Source organism: Porites lutea, chromosome 4, assembly GCF_958299795.1.
Source record: "Porites lutea chromosome 4, jaPorLute2.1, whole genome shotgun sequence".
Classification (NCBI taxonomy): domain Eukaryota; kingdom Metazoa; phylum Cnidaria; class Anthozoa; order Scleractinia; family Poritidae; genus Porites; species Porites lutea.
In genome coordinates, this window is record NC_133204.1 from 31,446,508 (window position 1) to 31,467,392 (window position 20,885).

The 20,885-nt window shown below is 37.8% G+C and overlaps 2 protein-coding genes and 1 long non-coding RNA gene across 3 annotated transcripts in view; 2 read left to right on the forward strand and 1 right to left on the reverse strand.

Moving 5' to 3' along the window:
- The window catches only part of LOC140933300 (uncharacterized), a 2,220-nt gene extending 1,696 nt beyond the window's left edge, over positions 1 to 524 (forward strand). Inside the window, exon 2 of the mRNA XM_073382833.1 lies at positions 1 to 524. This exon is cut by the window's left edge and continues 775 nt beyond it. The gene's annotated coding sequence lies outside the window, so the exon portion shown is untranslated.
- LOC140933302 (uncharacterized) overlaps positions 1 to 20,885 on the reverse strand; it is a 58,992-nt gene that overhangs the window by 35,424 nt on the left and 2,683 nt on the right. The gene's annotated exons all lie outside the window — the stretch shown is intronic.
- Positions 2,787 to 4,595, forward strand: LOC140933301 (homeobox protein Nkx-2.5-like). The gene is made up of 2 exons (XM_073382834.1): positions 2,787 to 3,236; positions 3,377 to 4,595. Exons 1-2 carry the CDS (start codon positions 2,927 to 2,929, stop codon positions 3,787 to 3,789), a joined length of 723 nt encoding a protein of 240 aa, XP_073238935.1. The 5' UTR covers positions 2,787 to 2,926; the 3' UTR covers positions 3,790 to 4,595.

Here is a 20,885-nt window from a genome sequence, read left to right on the forward strand (position 1 = left end):
GAATATTTTTAAGAAAAAGAATTGCGGCTTATGTCTATTGTGTAAAATAAGGAAAAATGAAGAAATGTGTATAATTATTGATACTAAAAGTTAAACACTGTTCAAAAAGCATACACTCAACGCTCAGTCTTGTACACATTTTAAAAACCACGTTTATATAAGCCTTTCGAGAGAGGCGCTAGTTTGTCACTTAACGCTGATAAATTTCTCACACAAAAACAGTATAATATTTCACCACAGTTATATTTCCCACAGACGAAGTCAAAGCATAAATTTACAAATAGGAAAAAGCTAGACAAATCAAGAGTGTTGGGGTGTCACAAGAAGCTAATACACATGTGACACTAACCGCCTCAATATCAACTGGACACGGATAAAATACTGAATTGACATCATTTCGTAGTATTGAGCACTGGTTAGGGAAAAAATTAATTCAAGATGACCTATGTCACCACAGAAATGTTTTTCATCTGTACGTGTGTTTTGTTATTTTCATTAAACCATGATGTTTTATTTTCAAGAAACAGGCAGTTTCTACTTCGTGCATTTTTTATCTGTGATTTTAAGTGAGAGCCAGCTTTGGAATTGAGTAGTCATGACTTATGCGTGAAATAGCGATATCTTGATGACTGGCATGCGATAAGCAATAACAGAACAAAATTGAAAAGCAAGCAACTTGTCAAGACGAATCACGGTTTTATAATGTCTAATGTTCATCTCGCCATACGAGAATAAATAATGATAAAAGCGGACAGACGTTGCTTGGAGCATGTATACCGCGGGGAGAAAGACAGCTTTTAAAATAATTACATTCATTCACTACAACTTAATTGGCGATTGATGGTATACACATTGAGATTCCGAGACCAACCATAAGATGCAAAACACAAGTCTATTATGAGATAGCCATTAAAGTGTATGTTCCGAGTCTCAAGTCTGTCGGCTTGTCCATGTCAGCTGTTAATACACCATCGGTAACTGCCTTTTCAAACTTTTTTAACTTACAACTTACATATTTTTTTAATGTTTAGTTTGTTCAACACATTTTCTTAAAAACGAATAAAATATCACAATGAAAAATTGCATCTGGACTGAGTTTGCGATATCCTTGAATTTCCTTGTTCCTCGGTGGGCCTTTCTTTCATGGTTTAAACGATCGTAAGTGAACTGTGGTGCAAACTAAAGGGCGATATTAAAAAGAAACGCCGAAAATATTCTCCGTGGAATATTCCATTAGTAGAAACCCCTTTTTTGAAATACAGCCACCGCTAATTGAGTCATTTCTAACTCTGTATAGGAAAGAATCTATGCGGCATTTTATTTAAAACAAAAAAATATAATTTTGCGATTAATTTTCGAATTTCTCTTTAAGAAATCGAGTTAATTTCGACGCGGCAATCGATCTTGTATAAATAATAGAGGGATCAAGCGAAAGTAATGTAACACCTGACGAATTGCCGGGGAGGCACTTGCGGCAAAATTGATTTTGAAATAAAGCCGGCCTGCAAAAAATAAAAAAGAATACAATTGAAATTCAGTATTTAAGTTTAAAAAAAAAAAGACGCTCGAAAAATCAAGTGAGTGGAGCGTGTTTTATTTTTACGCTTCTTTGAGTAACTTAAGTATGAGTGGACAGGCTAAAAAGGGGAAGAAGCAAAGAATATTCGAATTCTCCCGAGCAAAGTAATCGCATTAGCTAACAAAAGTTGATGACTGTCACGAGCCTCATGCTAATGATGTCGATTTCAGATCCTTGAAAGCAATCCACACTCAAGTAAAAACCTTTTAAATGACTCAATATTGTCATTTCAATTGCCTGTGTTCCTTTCAAACCACTTCCTACTCTTTGAGTTTCCGTTGAGAGGTAAAACGAGACCAGAATAAAAAATCTGCCCCAGCTCCGCTTTGTATGGAAATGTCCTAAAGTGCAAGTAAACGTTGTTAACAATGGGCTCACAGCAGATGGCGCGTTCTCTTTTGTTCAGACGTCAATCACTGCAATCATTAAGCGACATTACCTGACAATAGTAAAATAATAAACGAATTAACACGTATGCAGAATCGTCACAATGATTGGCATGAGGTGAGAAGTCATTATCGACTAAATAGCCCTCCACAAGAAGACTCACAAAACAAAACTGTCAGTGCCACCCATCTAGTCTATTCCCACGAAAGCTGTCACTAGTGAGCTTTTCGCCTTTGACGGTCGGGTTTCTCGACTTTTCAAAAAGAAGATCCCCTAGAAATTAAAACCAATTGAATAATTCTGCGTGTTTGAAGTCAACTGACTAGCGTAACGGCCCCTGGCGCAAGATCAAGTTCCCAAAAGCAAGAAATTGCATAGGGAGGTTATGACTGTTGTTATCAGCCAGAAGTATCTTACAGTAACATGTATCACCTTAATAATGAAAACTTATACCCCAAACAAGTTAACCTCCCTGGACTCGGGGAAGTTATCTATATAAACAAGAAGTGTTTTGAAAAGCGCGTTGTAATTTGCACCTACTCTTGATCTTTCGATCTCACATCTTGATGGCTCGTTCAGAAGCCCCCCAATCCATGCGTAATTGAGAGGCCGTGTGTTCTTAATTGCATTGTGTCAGCACTCTTTAACAGAACGTCAACAAACTACGTAAATGAAGCAAGTAGCCAATAAGAACGCCTGATTAGCCAGATTTTCTTATCAACAGCCACTACCTGATACGCGGACATCAACCAATGGGCGATTAATGCTCAATTTTGATTTCTTATCGTTGAATAATGATATTGTAAAAATTCCTGTAGGTCTCCAAGTACCGTTTTTAGGGTTCACAGCTACGGGTGGTATCCTATTTCTGTTTCGGCCAGCAGCGTGAGTCCTTTACTCTAACACTGCAATCATCTCCTTCTCGACGTTGTTGCGTGCCCGAGTGGAGAGAATAACAACATGAACGAAGCGATGCGATCACCAGTCACCCCGTTCTCGATTACAGATATTCTGAACCGGCACGATGTCCCACAGCAGAATAACAACAACTTCGTTACTTGGACTCAGCACCCGGGACATACTCATCCGGCTTCTCCGACGTATTTGCCGTTGCCAACATACTTTCAAGCCGCTCTACCAGGCGTCCATCAACTTAGCTGCTACAAAACCTACAACGCCTCGCAGATTCCCTCAGCACGTCCCTCACTATGCGTAGAAAGAAATGCAGAGGAAAGTACACAACGAGGAGAGGAAATAGCAAAAGTTCACAGTGAGTTACTTAAGTTGCTCTTAGCCTGATTAAATAGAACGTTGTTGGCTTCTTGCATACTAACGTAATTTGTGTTAATTAAGCCAACTTAAATCATAGAATACCTGATCTGATTTGAGGTTTTTGCTTTTCTAATACAGAAAACCAGCCGGAGAGAGACGTCAACCACACCTCGACTTCAAGTCCACAACAGCAAGCCAAACCACGAAAGAAGCGATCGAGAGCAGCCTTTTCTCATGCCCAAGTTTTCGAATTGGAGAGGCGCTTTAGCCATCAAAAATATTTGTCTGGACCTGAGAGGGCAGAGCTTGCTAGTGCTCTAAAACTAACCGAGACACAAGTTAAAATCTGGTTTCAGAACAGACGATACAAGACAAAACGCCGTCAACTAGCATCCGAGATTTGTCCGCCGAGTGCGGCGAAGAAAGTCGCAGTGCGAGTATTAGTTCGTGACGACCACAAACAGTATGAAGACATAGGGTTATCAACTCTATCGATGGCGCCTTTCGGCACTCAAGGCTTTGCTCCCCATTGTGGTTTCTTCTACAGATGACTTCACGATTGCTAAATCACGTCCTACCTACAACAACAAACAGACCCTTTACATCAAACGAGCCAACACGAAAGACAGTGACAGGCAAAGAGTAGCAAGCAAATATTTTAATCGCTGCCGTTTATGATTGTCTGCTTGCAACTGAACCTAAAACTTCAACTGTCGCGAAACGCGGCTTGCAAAAGACTCGCTTGTGCTGAAGATTAGTAAAGGATAACGTTTAAACGGTAAGCTACGGAAGTGCATCACTTGTGTCCGGTGAATTACCTGGAGTGGTGTACTCTGTTAAAGTTTACTTACATCATCGAAAACAGATTGCGCGAGTGTTAGACTCTTAATTACCTTTAATCCGAGATTAAGATTAACAAGAGTGTATAATAGTGTACAGTGAAGTCAAGAGATGAGGGGAAAAAACCGAACAAGAAATAAATTTGTCACACTTACAAATTAATACATTGATAAGGAGTGGATAAGGAATGGAAAGAGACAATTTGTGTTAATAATTCTAGCCTTAAATTAGTTTCAAAAACTTTTCATAATCCTTCACGTAGGGATCGAAGCGATTCAATACGAACGGGCATCAGTAACCCATAAGCAGAGCTGGAGTAATTGTCTCAGTCAGTTTTTCTGCCTTACCATTACACATTTGAAAAGCACGTATCTAGGTTTGGGAGTGCAGGAAAACAAGCATGGAACGGATGTAGTCTAAATAAATACAAATCGCAAGACGCGAAATCACGCTTTTCCTTTCAAGAATTCCTTTGCTTTTAGAGTCCGAAAGTTTCAGGTCGCGTCCAGCAGGGCTAGACGATGGGGTTCTAAAATAGAATCGCGACTTCATTGAGGATGAAATAAAAATGTATAAAAAGCCCAGGGTGACATGTTTGTCTACATTTCCCTTGAATTGGTTCAGCTTTAATTGATCCCTGAAGTCTTACATCCGAGGGGTGATTGGTTAACCCTTGATCGTCCACAAGAATTTAAACTGTCGAAAATCATTGCTTTTTGACGATTTATCCATTCAGCGAGAATGACAGAACGACTGATAAGTATCATTGCGACACCCGAAATGCAATTATTTTCGGCTGAATTTGATTATAGTCCACCGTTCATCGACTACAAAGAGACTCATTAGTGCTCATTACAAGAGCTTTTATTCCGCGGCTTAATGTGATTGTAAAACACTTCTTTAATACTCATTTAGGTGCCCCTCCCACGACACGTATTTGAAGGACACGATAGTTCGTTTACAGCGTGGTTAATGGATTCCCCTTAATGTGACATTCACATGGATAGAATTCCCTCCGTATACCAACTAGAGCAAAAAGCCAACGAGACAGGCCAAAGAGCTACCCCATGGCACTTTGATCGGTGACGGAAGTGAAACCGAAGACTGCGCCATCTGTTCGATCCATTACCAACGTAAGACCCTAAATGCATCGGGAATTGAAAAAGGCCTTAATGGAAGTGAATAACTAAAGCCAGGTTTAGTTTTCTCAATGTTAGCATTTCTTTTCTCGAATGCCATGGTTTCCTGTTTGCCCAGTGGCAACAGAGAATGCCACATCGTTTGAAGGTGCTAATGGCCATTTAAATTATCATCGCGTCCCTTTGTGCGGAGTGTTCTATTTAGAGATGCGTGTATAATATGGGAAAATCAATTTTCAGTAATAACAGGAATTTTTTGGTAATCGCTTTCATCAAATAGTCGGTGACTGAAGATACTAACTTGAATATCCTATCACTTGACTTTATTGCAGGCAAGCATCGCTTTAAAATGCGGGGGAATCGAAACCATCTGAATTTAAGTGGTGGCACCTAAGCTGGCCTTGAAATAACAAACTGAATTCGTCGAAAACCACAAAATAAAATGCCTTCTCCGGTTTCAGCTATCCTAAGATAATGTACTGTCAAGATGAAAAATCACTAAAGAAAACAATTTTGAACAAACAAAAACATTTTAGCTTGGAAAAAGATCTTGCTTTATTATTGAGGCTACAGGAAGGTCTCTTCGTGCGTTGTTTCGCGTTAGAGAATATTTTTTGAAGTTGCGGCAAACTACTCAAATTATACTTCATCTTAATGACGGCTGCGTGCGACCCACTTAAGAGGATGAAAGAAACTCATAATTTAATTTGGTAGTACATGTTTAATAATATCTTTATAACTAAAAATTACGTCGATTTGGGAGCCAAGATAAAGGTGAAAGCCCGTCGCTGTATTTTTCTCTACAGAGCCATAAAAATATCGCGATATATATATATATATATATATATTTTTTTTTCAATACCAAAAATTAAAGATTAAAATAACATTATGCCTTCGTATTAAAGCTCGCTCATTGTCTGGTAGATTACTGGGGCACGTGGTTTTTAAAAAAACTGAGGTGGAATAAATGCTTTAATTTCCAAGCGCTGATGGAGTTTGAACAAAACATTACGTTTTTTGTTTCGGTACAGAATTCAAACGCGAGCGATTGAAAGTAGGCTTTTGTGATTAAGTTTGATTGAAAACGGCTGAATTAAGGCTACAAGACAGCCTCTACTGCCTACAGTAAACTGCAATTTGTGTACTCGCTAAATGACGCTCATCAGTCCGCAGAACAACCAAACAATAACAAAAGATCGCCCTAAGTGCCAGCTAGACAAAGCGCCCTTTCTAAAATAGGACAACTGAACAGACAACAACCTCAAATGAGCATTTACTCGCTCAATAGAAGCCATTAGCGACCACCACTAATTGTGTAAAGGTGAGAGAATGACGGGTTCCGTTTACCGTACAACTTGTAAACTATTCACTTCTTAGGATGTACTGCGTGATTACTACTGTGTACAAGTACAAATCTGAACGGACATTGCACTGGACCGTTTTAAAGATCCTGTGAACTTCGGCCTTCAATCCCGTTTATGAGAAAAAAAAGCGACCAACAATTAATGATTGGGCATTCAAAGTTTTGTTTATTCAATGTGGCTACAGCTTTACAAGATGGATATCGGGCTATGAATACTTACAGCGATTGCCTAGAGGAACCAAGGCGCCGTTCTGGCGGTGAACAGGGTATAAACTACATGTACAAAGATAATTCCGTAATGCCTCTATCATCAAATACAACACGTTTTGAGTCATGAATGAGGACTGATTCTATCACTTGTAAAAAGACCTATAAAACACAGCCTTTATTTTTACAAAAATGATCTGAGACATTCCACAGGCAGTGAGTTTTAAATTTAGTGATTTGGGTTTTGAAGACAGAAACAAAGGACAAATTGATAACCCAAACATCCTCCTACCGCTTGTACACAAAGTACTTAATATATCACTAAGCTTTTATTGCAGATTCGTTTTCTTTTTTTAAAATTTCAGTTACTCCTTGCACACAATGTACTTATATCACTAATTTTTAATTACAGATTCTTTTTGTAAAATCTTTCAGTTAGTGCATATCTTACGAAAGACGTCTTCGATTTCAGAACATAATTGAAAGTTTTGGACGTGCTCTATACTCAAGAAATGATACATGCAAATGAACCATCGTTTGAAGTCATTTTCCAAAGCAGGAACTGTCTCCCGATATTCGTCAGTCAAACTATCGAATTTACAATAAACATGAAAGTTACACTTCTGAATCGCTTGCTGGTTAGTCCGTAACAAAAAATGAAGGGATTATCTTAAGAGAGCCCTCCCTTGAAACGGAAGGGAGATAAAATTACTACAGTGGCGTTATCAGCATAAGGTACCAGCCGAATATCTCCAGTAGACAGCTGCATGGCAGTATCTGTACTGTACGATAAATGTTACTTTCTTAATGTAAATGAAACCTTGTATCGCCCAAGCAAAACTACGCTGGGGCTTCGGAAAGCGCTAGCTATCAAGTTGACACTCTTTATCAGCAATAAGCCCCTTGGAGTTATGTTTATTATTCAAATTTAAGTTTGGTGTAATATACAGGAAACCCATGTCCCTCTTTACTGTCACTTTAAAAATAAAAGAAAAGGAAAATGTAATACGCTGATAACCAAGGGGTTTTATTTTTAATGAAACGACAATAACTAAAATAAAACAGAGCAAACAACTTTTTTCATGTCAGCTGCGTTAAGCGATTGGCATCAAAGCTCGATTATTTTTCTTAATCCGGCCACACCTGAAAAAAGCCCAGAAATTATATCCATTCAAACTATTCGGCTAGATTTGCTTTGTTAGTGATCATTGCTTTAAAACGATTCAAGAAACACATTTGACGGGCATTTTTTTTTTTTTTCCATAACAGAGAAACGTTTTGTGCACAATTAAGGAAAGTTAATTACGCGTTTTACTTCCTTTCCTTTTTAGCATCTCTCAGAAAAAAGAGTACGATTTTTGGCTATGTTCGCGACCACCAGGTCGTTTTCATACAAGCTATACCTAAAGAAAAGTGCTGTCTTAATTAATTGCAATCGTGAAAGCGTTATATGTAAATTAGACTAAGTAGAATTGTTTTTATTAAATTTCGTAATAGAATATACACTAACGAATACAACACAACGGAAGGAGCAAAAGGTTTGTCATTATTTAGGAGGTTCCATTAAGACTCGAGAAAAATTAATCAAAACAGTTTCAATAAAGACATTTTAAAGTATGGCATAACGTATTTAGCATTTTAGCCAGCCCGTTCTACATTCTTTTAACCTAGCCACAGCTGAAAATATCCCAGAAATTATTTCCATTCAAAATATAAGGCCAGATTTTTTTGTTGGTGATTATTTCAGTATACTTAACGAAGATATAAGAAAGAGATTTGGTGGGGGCGCCTGTCATTTTCTAAAATAAAGAAACATTTTACGTGGGTTTAACAGAGTAATCATCATCTTATCAATGTTTTGGCACAAAAGCTACAGCTTCTTCGCAATGAAAACAAAAACAGTGGAGTGGATGTTGAGATAACAGGAAGACAAAATTGCTGGTCGATGCTGGTGGTATGTCCAAAGCTCCTTTCTGTGTTTTTACGGAAATCAAAATAAACTGATTAATGACTCAGCGTTGTCAACCCTGTTTTTGTTGTGTCTTAACAGGAATTGAGCATATCCTGTAAACGGACGAAACCGAACCCAAGTAAAGAAAACGGATACATAGAAAACCCACATTTTTAAAACCCCTGTCGTGTAAAATGGTCTTTGTAATCGAATCCATAGCATAAACACTAGGAAATTGCTTCAAAAAAGTAAGGAAAACAAACCGAAAATAGTATTATGTATGATGCTGGTGCTACTTAGGAAAGCTACGATAGAGTTTCAATTTCTTCATTTTAAAAAAGTCCACAATCTGAGTTACAAAAGATACGAGATAGATAAAAGTTTAAAAAAATCAAGGGAAAGCCAAGAACGTGAGTCTCGAGGCGGTGTTTAACTGTTTCAGCAGATGACCTTTGCACCATCTCTGCTTGCCTTAACTTTTCCGTTCAGTAGGTATTCCGGGCACGTTTCTGAAACTCATGCTAAGTATTCCATAACACAGCTCGCTGTAATTTCATCCATTTTCGAAAGAAAATTGATGAGAAGGCCATTGGCCCAAGAGCTTTGATTCTCTCAGTACTGCATTTATGACAATGTCAATCATGACTGATATTCCATGAGCAATGGAAGTACAACAACAGGCTCGTATTGTGAGTTTGAGTGCAGAGATCGGGGAGTCCTTGTCCTTCTTAATTAATGCGCAAGCCAGCGATAAGACGAACTGAAAGATCAGCAGACTATAAAATTAGTCGCACCTAATTAGGTGATTGTTTATACTTATTCTTGATTTACTGAAGGCAAGAAGAGCCCGTCAGTTTTGACTGAACAAACAAATCATACACTGCAACACACTTTAAAAGTGCTCAATAGTCCATTTACTTGTTCGTAGCTTGGATAGCGACCCCTTTTGGAAAGTGTCAGATCCTCAATCTGACAGCAAACTTGATGATTTTACAATGTGCGACCCAGCAAAGAAATTTGCACTTAAACTTAAGGATTCGATTTCAACATATTAAGTAATAACAAGAGGGATATAGGTGATGACAGTCCCATCACGAGGAGGCACAAAGGGCCATTATCACCCAGAAACTGAACTGCGGTCAAACGTCTAAAGCGATTTTTGTTTAATTTACGGAAATTTCATTTACTATTAAGTGGAAACATGGGCAGGAATGTATAAACCGATTCCCCCCGCTCCCAAATTATTGACTTTTTAAAACTCTTTTCTTTGATCGAGTTTCGCGCGCCACTAAAATTGTGCTGGCAAACGGCCCAGCACGACTACAACAACACCACTTTCAGGTTTCAAGCACTTGCTAGGACCTCGAAACAAGTACATTTATATCAAGACGCTATACTTGACTGGTGAAAGTAGTAAGCTTGGCTTTGACGTACAGTCGGTCAACTCTCACCTTGCGGACACCCCGCTAATACGGACCGAAGCTAAATCCCCGGCAAACAAATTACAAACGTTTGACTGAAATAAACTCTAGCTATTACGGACTCTCGCTAATGAGGACACTAACTCGAAGTCCCCTTCAGTGTCCGCTATAAAGGGAGTTGACTAACAGGCGCGTGATGCGGCTGAATTGTTAATTTCACATACGTAGGGATAGTTCTAATTTTTCAAAGGAAGAAGAAAAATTAACCTTACTGTATTGAAGTCATACATACTTTATTAGTCAGGCCCAGTTCATAAAAAGTCTGATAGCGCCTTCCACGAGATAAATCAGTGGAAAAGTGTTGGCGAAACCAATTGCTTTAACCCGAGGGGAACGATTTATCCGGTGGATAGCGTTACCCACCTTTTGAACAACTCGGGCCTGCATGCTAGGGAATGTTTCTAGAAAGGCCCGGGTTTTTTTCGGGCCCGAACGCAATTTTTAAAATCAAAACCTATTGAAAAGTAGCATAGCTCCGAACAAACAAACCGGCCAATTTTGCTTCGTTAACTCAGTTACATTGTATCATGCATTTTTAAAAGTACTGAAGGGAGAGAAAGAACGACAGAAAGAAAGAAGCGTATAAGAGCAAAGGCGGACACACCCGGTCGGCGAGAGCTCAACTTCCTTTTTGTAGCATGCGGGCCTGGGAGTATTGCCATTGCCCCCTGGGTGCACAGTTCATCGCAGGATTACGCCTGCTATATATGGCCAGTACCTATATTACGTATTACCTGGTAAGCGTAAGTGTATAGTGCTATTATTTGCACAGTGCGATTCGAAGGCTAACTCCTTTGCCGATTATCGCCACTTAAAAGTTTTCTGAGGACAGGTTAGACAGTTGCACACTTCTCCTCATATAAGGAGCTTGGCCCGTTTGTTCGAGCGTTGGATTGCGCTACCTATCGAATAAATCACTATCCAGCAGATAAGTATCAAAACGAGACAATTGCGTTATCCGCTAGATAGAAATTTCTCCAGTGGATAGCTTTATCCACCCTTTGAACAACTGAGAACAGATCTTAGTAGTGTGAGAACAAATTAAATGAGTGACAGTGGCTGTTAACACCTATCACAAAATTATCCAGCGCAAATATTACAACATGTCTTTTCATACATAGTATAGAAATTGAAACTACTTAATGAGCGTAAACGCTTGTCATTGCAGTGTTACAGTACACCTAGGGCACCAAGGATAATTGAGCTTGTATCCAACACAAATCCAGATAATGAGCAATAAAAAAAAATGACATTACCTGTATTGGACGATAGAAAAAAAGTCCAAAGAATAGACGATATTTGCTTTTCTAACAGGATGAATTTTTTAACAAGTGCTTCTTTGATGACTTTGAATGCTTGCTATTCCAAATGAAATCTAGAGATTCATGACCACTTAGAAAATTAAGAAAAGTACGACTAATAAAACCGACACCAACCGTCAGCAAAACAGAAAGTGGTCTCTTTACCTGCCAACCATGCAGAATTATTAACCACTGACTTATTTTGTCATGAGAGTAATAGAACACCGAATAATTTCGCTTGAAAACTTTACTTGCCACTGGGGATGACAATTTTAAAAAAGGGTTTTGATTTTAAAAAGCCTATGAAATTCGTCAAGGCAAAAAAAAAAAAAAAAAAACACCCAAGGGATGAATATCAGTTCAACAACGAGGTATCTCAGAATTAAAATGGTTTTATGTGGATAACTTTATTTTTAAGTAAAAAGAAAACAAAAATTGCGCGAATTACGTTTAAAGGGAGATATATTCACAAAAACCGCCTTCTATAAGGAAAAGCTCAGTATTTCCCTCTCAAGCAAATAGGGAGTAATTTTGCTCTAAATCATACGAATTAGAAAAGCTCTTGATTCGCCACCTTTGATAGTTCGGCAAAAATATTGTCCAAAAACTATACGGTTATCTAATTAAAACAGTCAAACTTGTCGTATTTTCAGTGAATTTCTGCAAGCTACCTACAGAGAAAATCTTCGAATGAACGTCCCACGAAGGGTCGAAGACGAAACAATAAAATACGCGGTTATCTTGCATTTCAAAGAGTTTCAATTAGTAGACAACATTTGAATCTCTTTTTGTAAAAAAGAAGTAACAGCTGTAAAGAAATCATTCCTGTCGGCTGAAAAGTAAGGACATTGACGCTTCGCAGAGCGCGAACACGGCAACCCTCATAACTTAATGTTTAAGGTATAAATGCTGTCTTTTAAGACCTACTCACAGAAAACGTAAATCTGTAAAATATTTTTGATACCTCTAGTTCGACGAAAAATATGCGTATAGATTTTTTTTTACCTCTCACTCTAATCTTTTCCAATAAGGGAAATACGAAGAGCCCTCTCGTCCGCATTGGTTTTCCGAAAATGAACTTTAGACTCTTGAAGCAATTCCTCTATCACTTAAATAAGATTTAGAAGCTGAATACTTTTGACACTAACCAAGGAAAAGTACACTCTGGCAACTGAGTATTCGACGCAAGTGGCTGAGTGCCTTCTCTAAACATGAGTTGGTCAAGTAGACAATTGAAAAATGTCCAAGATGCAATTGTACGAACCACTAAATTCACAGACGGGGTTTAAATTAAAAGTTGTAAAATAAAAGACGTAAACTGCAACCATACCTATGTGAATTTAACTACTTTAAAATGAGCGAGGAGAGAGTCGACTGAATTCGCACATGCAGCTCAGTGACGTTCCGAGCCACATCACCGAAAAGAATTTTAGCCGTTCCAAAAAGGAAAGGAACCTAACAGAATTTAGAAAAGCCAACTCGATCAAAGGTGCTAGAAAGAGAACTTAGATAAATAACTAAACAGAATTCGTAATCAAATTTGATTTAAATTTAATTTAGCAAATTTGATACAAATCTAAGTTGTATCAAATTAGATTTAAAATACTGACATATCCATGTACGCACACATGTGTATAATTACACATTTATAAACGAATCAAAAAATAACATATTACTCAAATTAACCGATTTTGAAATTAGAATCTAAAAGTATTTTAGTATTTCTTGGGTTTTTACATGCAGTAAATTAAAGGTGAATTTTTATCGAACATTATAACGTTAAAACATGTTATTGTTTTTATGTTAAATATTCTTTTTTCTATATGCACAGCGGATATTTACCACAGCTTTTAAATTTGTCGAGTCCAAGATTCTAAGTTTGATTTCCAGAAAGAAAAAAAAAAAAAAATATTCAGTCTTAGTTAAGCCTCGCTTATTTTAAAGTTCACAAAGTTAAGCAATTGACGGCAACCGATTTCCGGCTTTTTGCCATTTATCACTTTCGTCCCATGTCTACGTGCGTCTTTGTGGAATAGAAGAAATGTCTAAGGAAACGCATCCAAAATGTCTGATCGACCCTGAATACATGACTTTCACATTCAAAAGGGTTCCTCTTTCGTCTAAACGAACAAAAATAAAGGGTCTTACGACAATTCGAATTTTGAAACGGCAATATTTCCCAAATGAATTGCTTTATCATGTATCTAGTCTTCTTGTTTCAAAAGTAGAAATACAGTCGTTGGGCACATAAACATATAAACATAAAACTAAAACTTATCTATAAGACCACTGATAACGGAGTATACCCAAAAGAAGACAATGTTTTACAGTGCGTCATGAAACGGGACCATACAGTCGAAAAATATGCATTTTAAAAATACCTTATCACTTTTTATATCTTAACTGCAAATTTCCACAGAAATTGTAAGGTTTGCTGCAACTTTTGTCTCACTACTGTAGCTTTAATGCGTGGGAGTAAATCGTAAATTTTACTTTTCAATCCTTCCTTTCGTGGTTATATCGGGATATTGAGAAGGACCCTCTTCAACCAGGCAAAAGAGCTAAGATTTCTTACTTGAAGAGTAAGAGGATGACCCTTAAAGGGCGATTCGTTAGCACTCAAATTAAGGTTTAGTTTTGAATGTTCCGCCGGAGACGTAAACCTTGAAAAACAGACTTGTTCAAAAAGTAAACCACGCAAACATCATGGAAGAATGAAACAGCAGGGTGGTGAGACAACGGAAGAAACCAAAACTTCATGAATAAGAATATATAAATCTTGGTTTTCGCGCCGCTAAAAAGCAAACACCGCACGTCTAGCGCTTCAGAAAAGTACGGATTTCAAAGGCAACCCAACGATGACGGGTGTTTTTTTAGAAACATTTAGTTTTTACAGGTCATTCCGCCCGGTGATCAAAGGGGTTGTGCTTTTGTTGTTGCATTTTACCTCGGTCGAGAAGGAGTATATGAAAATTTAACACGATAGATTTAAGTGGCGCAAAAGAAAACAGTCATACATCCAACCAAAGAATCCATTAACATCTACAGCGAAAAAAAAAACAACTGCTCTCTAACCCATCGCATGAACGAGGAACGACAGTCCTTCAATTTATTAACGCTACCATAAACGGCTATTTTCTTCGACCGCGAACACAGGATTTACCCCAACTGAATAGAGGTGGTAACATCTTTATGACAGTAACTCTTGAAAAGGTTTTATCTGTTCATATAAACCACTGGAAATATACTTTTCTTTAAGTCAAGCTACAAACATGTGTATTTGAATAAGCTCAGGTGCATGGATAAGAGAAATGTCTAAAGACTTCAAATACCTGTAAGAACAAGAATTAGTTTCTGCAGGAGAGAAAATAAATCTCTTTAGGCACTTACACAAACCTTACACGAAATGCGTTTTCTTTCATGGAACGTATTTTATAACTGATAGCTAGAACAACATTACAGGAACCATATATTAATTTACAATAATTCTTTTTAGGCCTTCAAGGAAATGAAACACGAGCTCCAAGAAACGTTTTTAAAAATTATTTGTAGAAATATGCACTAGATTTGAAATGCCAAAATCAAAGACAAGTTCAAAAGTAGGGAACGACTGCAGCATATAAATTTTGCAAATTATTTGAAGATGAAAACGATAAATCTGTTTAAGGGAAAAAAATCCAAATATTAATTATCGTTACACAATACTAATTATCATTATACAGTATGATAACTTGTGATCGAAACAAATTTGGAGACCAGAAAACTGATAAAAATACACTTTCATCCACCATTCAACAATTATTATGAGCGTCATAACTGACGGACTTGCCAACTTTAGAACGCTTTATGATGACAGACAAACTGAAAATGCGGCTATGGCCTCGACGGATTTAGCTTTAACAGCAGATGTATTGTCATTAGGGCATTAAAATTGGCCAGTAAAACTTCCAAGTTCGTGATACACAGATAGAATACAGTTTATGCAATAACCTCCATAAATGAACTAAAATTAACGCTGTTACTGATAAAGAAAATAAATCGTTATTTGTGTTTCTCAGTGAGATTGTTTTATTTAAGATGAAAACTATACAACTGTTGCAAATATAACAAATTCCAGTCAGAAAGTTAGACTGAAACCCACAAAATAAAACAGGTTGCCAGGCAAATGCTACAAAATTATTAAATTTACCTACTTTAAGATATTAAGGCCAATAAATTAATGTTAAAAACGCAGAAAGCTTCGCACAAAATTATGCCAAATAGAGTCCTGAGAAATATCTTTAATTCAATCTTGGAGTCGGTTAACGGAAAACAATGTTGGACACCTAGTAGATAATTCTATACAAAACCTACGTCCTGTCCTCCGTTGCGTTTCCTCCGGTTGAATTCAGTTATCATCATGACAGGTTCTGCAGTTTGTAGCACTTATTCGCCTTTCAGATTTAAAAAAATTAAAACCTATGCATTCAAAACACTTCAGCCGGAAAGCGGCTTCTTTTTCCTCTTTACAGGAAAGCTCTCCGACTTCAAACGAGTCTTTCTAACTCGTATTAGAAGTAAAAACAATAATCGCAGACTTTCCAATAAGGTGTTCAACATTTACAGTTGTTCCGCCTAATCGAAGCCTTGGTTTGCACAGCAATTACTACTCATTCTATTGATTCTCCATATCGGCGCTAATTGATGGATTTAGAGAGAGAATAGCATTGGAAGCCGCCCCGGACAGAGTAAATAAAGACTACAGTTCTCTCTTTGTTGTTACAAAGTGCGACTCAATAATAGGTATACATTGAATAGTTGAAAAACCTGCTGTCATTCAGTTGAATCAGAAAAGGCCGTTCACAAGACCCTAGGCTGGGCGACACTTTTTTTCACACTTTTTTTACTTATAAAATCGATTGAAAAAAGAAACATTGTGAATTAAACTTTACAAAATACTGAAAAAAAAAGCGCAAAGTATAAGAGCAACTTAACACATACACTGCGCTACATAAATAGCGGCACTCTGTGATTTTCTCGATCAAGCAATGAAAGCAGTCACCGTCATTTACTAGTAACCCAATTAAAAGAGAAAGTGTTTTCTTTCTTTCGTTTATCTCACAAATCAACCAATCGAAAACAAAATATATCATTAAGAGATGAGACGACTAAAATATCACAACGAAAAGATTTTATCTTTGTTCAAAAAGAAGGATTGAAAAAATTTAAACTTAAATACACATTAAATACGTAGACAGGTACGTGATAAGAACACAAAATTATTTCAAAAATCAACAATGGAGTGAAAATAAAGAACTCGTAGAAAGGTATCTCATTTTAATTAAGCGATATGGACGTTATAAAAACTACATCTAGAAATAAAACTAGATTTACCGCACAATAAATATTACACCGCCAATTACAAACGTTTTTTAATGAAAATCTAACACAACGGACTTCGTCAATTTACGAAACTAATCAAGCGACTCAACAGAATCACCAACAAAGGGAAAGAAAGTTTAGCAGATGATCAGGGAGCAAAAATATAAACCAATAACATTTCCTTTGCTTCTCCAATGTAGACCGAGAATTTAGAGAAGAGCCGTATATCAGAAAGAGCCTTAAAGTTTTCAATGAGGTGTATGTGATAAATTAGTGTATACTGTTATCGCACATCTGATAAATATAAAAACAATGAATCAAAGACTTATTGGATTATTAAATATTACATCCTTTTCGCTTACGGTGACGAAGTCTTGTTACCATGTCCTCTCCTACTGGTTCCTCGGGGCGAAAAAACCCTGGGAACTAGGTCGATGATGGTGACTCTTATGCTTCTCATGGCTATCAAGTGTAGCAATGTATCTACACTTTTTTTTTATTCTCAAGTCAATACGTTTCTTTGAAATATTAGAAGAGCATAAAGATTCATTCGTTAACTCATTTTTAGTGGTAACATTTTCGTACAAGGCTTATTTTAACGCCCAAGGCCCTGTCCACAGGTATCCGTTTTTGTTTGAAAACAGAGATTTTTTCCCCCGTTTTCAAAAAATCCGCCTCCACACCTTGTTTTTGAATCTTTTTTTTCCCGTCCACACAAAAAAGCAATAGTCACTAAAAACGGTATCGTCTCCGACCGGATTACGCGCATTCATTGGTAACTTAACCATAACTTAAATATAGCAAAACAGTGTTTTTAAAAAAAATCTCTATTCTGGAGAGCGTTTTTGAAAAGATGCGTTTTCGGTGACCATTTTCACCGGATACGTGTGGACGGTAGGCCAATTCGGAGAAAAAGTCTGTTTGAAACGGATAAGTGTTGACGGGGCCTAAGATCGTTATAATTATTGTCACTGCTATGTTCCATGTCAAAAACACTTCATTAATAAGTATGCACTATACTAACTTTTTCTATTAACACAAATACAAAAGAACGTTCCAAGTTCAAATCTCTGAAATCTCATACAATTCACATTCCCAACCGTGGCTAAAAAATCAAGAAAACAAGCTAAATTTTCAGCAAAGGTAAAAAAGGTCAGTTGAACGGTCACACTCTTACTTGATTACATCCGTGGCTCAGAAGTTAAAGCCTACTGGTAAAGCGTGAAAAAGAACGCCATCATACATGAAGTAATGTACTTTCCAGTAGTTTTCTCTACCGTGGTCACAGTTTATGAGCTCCACCTTGTACAGTGTAATAACAACTAGGTAGGGGGCAAGGAACATAATTCAGAGAAAAAATGCTCAGTAGATTTAATTCGAGTGCTTGCGTTATCACTTCATACACCATTGAAACGCACCTAAATCACCTAAGTTTCAATTAAACGCTTCATGTTAGCCCACTGCTGAAAGCGAGACTCTTCCTACCGATGTTTGCTTTTCTTATTATCCTTTGGGGGCTGGACGCACATTCAACGTCAAGATAAGGGTTATCAGCATGACTATTAGGTACAACAATCGTCTAAAGACTGTCCCCTTCAATCGTCATCATTATCATCAATATCATCATCGCCATCGTCATCGTTATCATCAATATCATCATCGCCATCGTCATCGTTATCATCAATATAATCATCGCCATCGTCATCGTTATCATCAATATCATCATCGCCATCGTCATCATTATCATCAATATCATCATCGCCATCGTCATCGTTATCATCAATATCATCATCGCCATCGTCATCGTTATCATCAATATCATCATCGCCATCGTCATCGTTATCATCAATATCATCATCGCCATCGTCATCGTTATCATCATCATTAAGGACCCTACGATCCGACAACGCCGACGTCCATGAAAACGTCACTGAGAAATAGACTCCGCATCCTTTCAAACCATTTCGCGATTTTGTCAAGTCGTCCTAATACTTAAAAGAAGGGAATTTATGTTGGAACTGAATAGAGGGGGCCGCGCGGGAGTTCAGACAGAGATAGTAGAATTTATCGCCTTGCCGTTCCCGTCCTCAAAAAACCTTAAAATTTGGTCATTTCACGTCGTAGTTGTGCGGGGAAGGCAAAGAAATGTACAAATTATTTAAGTTGGGACAGCGTGGCCGAGCGTTTAGAGCGCTAGTCTTGTAATTCAAAGGCTCCGAGTTTAACTCTCACCCTGATCACTAGGATTTGTTCTCGGTATTCCTGAGTTCAAATGTTCTGCCACGCTTGTAAAACAGGCAACTGGTTCGCCTCCTACCAGTTGGCAATTTTTACCGTTTTATGCTGGTATTTGGATTTTTTTGCATTATCCTTGGAAAGCCCCATAAGGGGATAGGATTATTATTTATTTTCACCATTATTTTATTATCATTATTTACTGTTTTTTTTTTATCTTCACTACCAGCACCATTATAAGTATTGCCATTGCTGTTATCTGGAATTCCGCGTTCAATTCGCGCTCTAGCCACTTGCTGGATTCGTTTCACGGTAGCACAGGATTTGGCACCTTGACCACGGTAATAAATAGTTAACTGGTTCGCTATGTTCGATTTGAAGTAGAAATACTGTGTTTGCAATCTTGTTTGTTGATACCTTGAAAAAGCCATTGCAGGAGAAGACGGCAATTGACCTTTCCTTTTAGAAAAGCTCAGGAGATGGAGAGTTATGGCAAAATATGCACTTTTAGCTCCGACAGACTGAACAAACTATACAGAGCATTTCCTAGGAGATGTAATTCTCCAGGGAGGTGGAACGATACATGCATAAAGAGTGATATGAAAGAGCAATCCACGGGGAGCGTTCTCCTTGTGTCTTAAAGTGTATTATCAAGAATGCTGAACAACATTGCACATGCAAGCGCGAAATAAAGATGTAGACAAAGAACATTGTAAGGGTAAAAGCTAGTGTCTACAGCTATTCATCCAAAGTGAAGAGAGCAACACCTCTAAAAGCGGAGATGGGAGATCAGTGGCTTGATTATCGTCTAAGAGAGATTCCACAATCCTTTCAATTGCATGGCACATTTCATAAGCCAGAATTCAATCATGAAAGGACAGTTAACTACCACCAACAGTGCTTAAAACTACCCGGCTAGCATAGTAATTGATAAAGGATTACGCTGCTGACTGCAAAGCTCAGGATCAAGCCGGGCCAGACTGCAAACCAAAGTTTTCAAAACCAAAATGCTGATTATGGATTTTTCTTCGAGGGCCTTTGTCCCATCTCTGATTGTTGGGCAAAGACGCTAAGTCACTGTTCTCGTCTCCAACAGTTTTGAGTCCGTGCCTAAAAACCTGTTGGGATACGCTCAACAACACTAGTCATGCAAGCTATCGACCCATCCACCTATCCTGGTATGCAACACAGGTAAATCAATGTCAAATTTCACACACATCTACAGCTGTAGTGTGGGAGCATGTGAGAGGGAAAGGGAGTTGAAGAGTGCAATGCATATAAGTTTTATATATAACCTAAGATGGTAAGGGAGAGCAAGGGATGGCACAGTGGTGATAGCCCTCACCTCCCACCAATGTGGCCTGGGTTCAAATCCTCGCATCGACGCAATATGTGGGTTAAGTTTGTGCTCAGTGTTGTTTTTTCTCCTTGCTCCGAGAGGTTTTTCTCCGGGTACTCCGGTTTCACCCCTCTCCTCCAAAACCAACATTTCAAAATTCCAGTTCGAACTGGAACCACTTTGTGGATGTGCTTCCTCCAAATCATTATTTATTCATTTATTTAGTAAGGAAACTAATAGGTCACCACCGTAAGTGCCCAAACAGATAAGCCTGCAATGATAATCTATTAATCTCATGTACATCAATGGTTTATTCTGAAGGCATAAATTTACAAGGCAAACAAGGGTGTACATTGTATTACTGTAGGTATGGTAAAACAAGTTTGCAAGAGCCAGAACAAGAACTTCCTCACTTCGAAATACAACATGT

Bases quoted from the DNA above. Each gene is read 5' to 3' on its own strand.
- LOC140933301 (XM_073382834.1), top strand. From the start codon at position 2,927: ATGAACGAAGCGATGCGATCACCAGTCACCCCGTTCTCGATTACAGAT. The intron at 3,237-3,376 runs GTGAGTTACTTA...TTTCTAATACAG, and splicing joins GGAAATAGCAAAAGTTCACA to AAAACCAGCCGGAGAGAGAC.